At 40.6% G+C, this 5,400-nt stretch overlaps 1 protein-coding gene across 1 annotated transcript; it reads left to right on the top strand.

The window, feature by feature from the left end:
* The first annotated feature begins 464 nt into the window (after window positions 1-464).
* On the top strand, window positions 465-5,027 carry LOC118996842 (kelch repeat and BTB domain-containing protein 6). The gene has a single exon (XM_037060413.1). The coding sequence runs from the start codon at window positions 755-757 to the stop codon at window positions 2,765-2,767; it is 2,013 nt and encodes a 670-aa protein (XP_036916308.1). The 5' UTR covers window positions 465-754; the 3' UTR covers window positions 2,768-5,027.
* The last annotated feature ends 373 nt before the right edge of the window (window positions 5,028-5,400 follow it).

Genomic DNA, 5,400 nt, shown 5'->3' on the forward strand with positions numbered 1-5,400 from the left:
AGGGCTTTAAAATGTTTCCTACAGACTCTTGATTTCAAATGAGTGGATACTTCATCTTTTATAAATGCTAGAAGAAAAGCTTAAACATTGAAACTTTACAGGTACTAAGTAATTTTTTAGTTATTCTAATAAATACATATTCGGAGAACCCTATGTATCCTACGACATTCATCTAATCCTATAATAACGCTATGGGAGAGAACTCAATTGATAAATACTAGAACGGGCGCCTAATCCAGATTCCGTACTCAAAATTCTACCGAAATACCGAACCGGGAGGATTACCTATTTCTCACTTCGTCCTCCGAAACAATGAACGGCCGATAAATCTCGCGATACTATTGAAACTACTACTCCCAACAGGCAAAGCGGCTGCTGTTCATCAGCCTATGCCCGCAGGTCTGGAGGGCCCCCGGCATGCCTCGAGGCGCGAAAGGCCACCTGGGCACGGTAGTTCTCCTTGACGCCTAGCGGTATTGCCAGCGCGGCGGAGGCGGCTCCTTTGGGTTCAGCCAGCGTGTTCAGTGAAGGCGAGCGGAGGTGGAGAAAGGTCGTGGAACTGGGGAAGGGTGAGTTGGCACGGTCTACGTGATAAAGGCAGGTGGCACCTTGGCACAGGCTGAATTAAATAAATGGACTGGTGTTGTGGTCTCTCCGGAGACACCGTTATCTTTGTGCCCGCGATAGCAGGAGGCAGAATCCGGTCCTAGCCTAGTACCCATTCTTGCCCTCAACACCTGCCACCATCTCCACCATGCAGTCCCGGGAAGATGCTCCACGCTCCCGCCGCCTTACCAGTCCTCGTGGTGGGAAGCGACCCAAAAGGATTCATAAGCCCACGGTTTCGGCTTTTTTCACGGGCCCGGAAGAGCTGAAAGATACGGCTCATTGTGCAGCCCTGCTGGCACAGCTTAAGTCCTTCTATGATGCTCGGCTGCTATGTGATGTGACCATCGAGGTGGTGACGCCTGGTAGTGGACCTGGCACAGGCCGCCTCTTCCCTTGCAACCGCAATGTGCTGGCTGCCGCATGTCCTTACTTCAAGAGCATGTTCACCGGCGGCATGTACGAGAGCCAGCAGGCGAATGTGACCATGCATGATGTGGATGCCGAGTCCTTTGAGGTGTTGGTCGAATACTGCTACACGGGTCGTGTGTCCCTGAGTGAAGCCAACGTGGAGCGCCTTTATGCCGCCTCTGACATGCTACAGCTCGAGTACGTTCGGGAAGCCTGTGCCTCCTTCCTAGCCCGCCGCCTTGACCTAGCTAACTGCACCGCCATCCTCAAGTTTGCAGATGCCTTCGGCAATCGCAAGTTGCGATCACAGGCCCAGTCCTTTATAGCCCACAATTTCAAGCAGCTCAGCCAGATGGGTCCGATTCGGGAGGAAACTCTGGCAGATCTGACTCTGGCCCAGCTGCTGGCTGTCCTGCGTCTGGATAGTCTAAACATCGAGCAGGAACAGACGGTGTGTCACGTGGCTATGCAATGGTTGGAGGCAGCTCCCAAGGACCGGGGTCCCAGCGCTGCAGAAGTCTTCAAGTGTGTCCGCTGGACACACTTCACTGATGAAGATCAGGATTACCTGAAAGGGCTGCTGACCAACACCACTGTGAACAAGTACTGTCTGGACCTTATCAAAGGGGCCCTGCAGATGCGATACGGTGACATGTTATACAAGTCTGTGGTGCCAAAGCCAGGGTGCAGCAGCAGCAGCCATGTTGTATCCACAGCAGAAAATCCACCTCAGAGACTGGGTGTGTGTGCCAAGAAGATGGTGATCTTCTTTGGGCACCCTAGAGATCCCTTTCTGTGCTGTGACCCATACTCTGGTGATATTTACAAAGTGCCGTCACCTTTGACTTGCCTTGCTCACACTCGGACGGTAACCACCCTAGCAGTCTGTATCTCTCCGGACCATGATATCTATCTAGCTGCCCAGCCAAGGAAAGACCTCTGGGTGTATAAACCAGCCCAGAATAGTTGGCAGCAACTTGCAGATCGCTTGCTCTGTCGTGAGGGCATGGATGTGGCCTACCTCAATGGCTACATTTACATCTTGGGTGGGAGAGACCCTATTACTGGACTTAAATTGAAGGAAGTGGAATGCTACAGTGTCCAGAGGAACCAGTGGGCCCTTGTGGCTCCCCTACCCCATTCCTTTATCTCCTTTGACCTAATGGTAATTCAGAACTATCTTTATGCTCTCAACAGTAAGCGCATGTTCTGCTATGATCCTAGCCACAATATGTGGCTGAAGTGTGTTTCCCTTAAGCGCCATGACTTTCAGGAAGCTTGTGTCTTCAATGATGAGATCTATTGTATCTGTGACATCCCAGTCATGAAGGTGTACAATCCAGTCAGAGGAGAGTGGAGACAGATTAATAATATTCCTTTGGTGTCAGAGACCACCAACTATCGGATCATCAATCATGATCAAAAATTGTTGTTGATCACGTCACGCACACCACAGTGGAAAAAGAATCGGGTGACTGTCTATGAATATGACATTAACGGGGACCAGTGGATTAATATAGGTACCACATTAGGCCTCTTCCAATTTGATTCTAACTTTTTTTGCCTCTCAGCTCGTGTTTATCCTTCCTGCCTTGAGCCTGGTCAGAGTTTCCTCACTGAGGAAGAGGAGATACCAAGTGAATCTAGTACTGAATGGGATTTAGGTGGATTCAGTGAGCTCGATTCAGAGTCAGGAAGTTCAAGTTCTTTATCTGATGATGATTTGTGGGTCCAGGTAGCGCCTCAGTGATATGCACAGGATCAGCAGTTTGTTGTAGCTACGTTGAGACACTTAGGTGTTTTACTGCTTTGGAAAGTATCTTAAAGAAATTCCTTTTCCCTTTACAGGAAAAAAAAAAAGGTTGGTTGATTTCAGGTTTTGTTTAAAAAATACTGTTTGAAATACTAATGTAATTTAATGTTAGAGAATTTAAGCACTCCAAAAAAACCTGTTTAATAATTTACTGTGCTAAAAGTCCAGTATTGATTTGATTGTATAGTATGTTTATGTTTGATTATGCTAATTTTGCCTTACATTTTGTTTAGTGCAATAAGTACAGTAACTGGAATTTAAAATTTTATAATAGAAAACTGAGTGGATAGGAATTACTAGATATGGTTTTGAAAGTATATATTTTCCTTGAGAACAGTAGTAGATTTCCACTACTACTGTTTTTACAAAGTGTGTTCTAACCTAAATGTAGTTTACTAAGTTTTGGTTTAGTTTCCTCCTTTTTTGTGAAGAAAAAAGTGCACAGATGTTTAACGTGACTGAATGCTGACTTGTAATGTGACTGAATGTAATACTTTATAGAATGGCATTCACTGATGGTAAAAACAAAATAAACCAGGATTTTACTCTTGGAAAAGAAATTTCAGTTTTAAATTTGTAATATAAAATGTGTATTTGCAAATAGTGATCAATTTTTTATCTAAAAATAATTCCATTCTAGCAGTGTCACCAATCATCTACAAAGCTTAAAAAACAAACAAAAAAACCCCAGTAACTTGTTTTGTAGGTTCAAGTTTTTTTGTCTATACTCGGTACATACTTCAGAGGAATAATCCCTTTTTTCACTGGACATGATTATGTAAATTTTTATCCATTGTCTTAAAAAGTTATTGTGACTCTTAAAATATTTTGGCTGTATAGTTTTAGTGTTCATCTTAGAAGATCGGTCAGCAAGATGTGATTATTCTTTACTGTTTTGTGAGGTAATACTGGTTTTGAAAATATGTATAAGCTAAGAACAGTATTTTATTGATTAGTAGTTATTGTATCTATCAACTATAAAATCAAGTGCCAGAAAAGAACTTTAAAACTTTAAGTTTTAAGCATAGAACTGTTTTGTGTGGCACTAAAATATTGTCAGTTTTGTAAGTCACTAAATGTTATTATCAGCTTAAAGGTATTTTTGTATTAAAAGTTTACAGTTAAATAACATAAGTGGATGATGGCATTTGGGGCCAGTAGTGAAAGTATATTTCGTCTAAAATATTTCCCTGAGAAGTGGTACACATGGTTATTTTATTAGGGTATTTGTATCTCATCTGTGTTTCTCTGTGAATTAATGTTCCAGTCTTTGTTTCTGTCACTGTATGTAAGAAAAAGTCCAGAAATAGAAACTACATCACATAAAACTGACATTGTTAAATACAAGAAAATATAAATGCTTAATTACCTCTTAAGGTTTACTACCTATGGTTGTTATTATTCATATACATAATACATAACCAGATGCTTATAGTGTTTAAAATTTTCTGTACCCAAATAGAATTATCTTCATTTAGTAACATGCTAATTCCTCTTCTATGTGTATTTGCTGGTAACAGAATGCTGACATTTTTATACACCCTGGCAGAGTGCTGAGGAGTGTGCTCTCACTGTTGGGAAACTGAATTTTTGAATGAAATACTGTAGGATGAAAATGAAGAGAGGACAACACACAAGGTTTTAAAAAAAGTCTTTTCAGCCATTTTTATTGGCCATTTTAAGAGTGAACATTCCTGTTTAACATTTTTAGTGAAATAAGATGCTTTCTTAGCAGTATGTGTTCCTTTAAAAGATCAGACATACTTTTAGTTGGCTAGGGCTAAATTTTGGCTAGGGCTAAATTTTGACAAATGTTCCATTTGCCATCAAGGGTGTTATAAGCACTCTACTTAACACAAAGCTTTTTCTCAGTAGTGTTATTTTTGACCAACTTTTTCTTTACCAGTAACTTCTTTTGATAGCTTTTTGTTTTTTCATGTTGAAATAGGACATTGTTGATTTCAGCCATATTATCCATCTGCAGAACTAAGGTATGCAACCAATTTATAAAAGACAGATTCTCCAATTTGTCATTTTCAGCCTTTCATTTAAAGTCTAAGACAAATGGTAGTAATATCTTTATTGACAAAGATTTCTTGGGAAGAATTTTGGTTTTGTGATATATTTGGGAATTAGGGAATAGATGTTAACTATTATTTTATAGATAAGTGATTTGTATGTGATTAGTTACAAATAAAACTGGTACTAAAACCCTAACTTTCTGACTTTTTAACTCAGTGCTTCTGCTGAATGTATCCAACCCTTGCTTATGCAGTGAATAACGTAACTAGCAGTGTTGAAATCCCTCCTTAACAGAAAAGCACCCTGTCTCTGTTTTCCAATTGATCATTACATCTTTTAGCAAATTCTCAATACAGTGTTGTTTGCAGACTCCTATTATTTATTGGATGTGGAATTACCTTAATCATCTTGTGTATCTGTTTCTGTACTCTGAAAAGCTCAAAGGGCCCAAATTTTTGCAAGTTCTTTTTAGTTTAAATGATGTGGCATTAAAGCTTCCAAAAGGATGAAATAGAAATTAATTTAGCAATTAGCTTATCTATATATGG

The sequence above is a fragment of the Sturnira hondurensis genome, unplaced genomic scaffold, assembly GCF_014824575.4.
Source record: "Sturnira hondurensis isolate 20B ecotype Veracruz unplaced genomic scaffold, ASM1482457v3 Scaffold0001074, whole genome shotgun sequence".
Classification (NCBI taxonomy): Eukaryota; Metazoa; Chordata; class Mammalia; order Chiroptera; family Phyllostomidae; genus Sturnira; species Sturnira hondurensis.

Excerpts from the sequence above, each read along its gene's own strand:
- LOC118996842 (XM_037060413.1), top strand. The coding sequence starts at position 755 with ATGCAGTCCCGGGAAGATGCTCCACGCTCCCGCCGCCTTACCAGTCCT.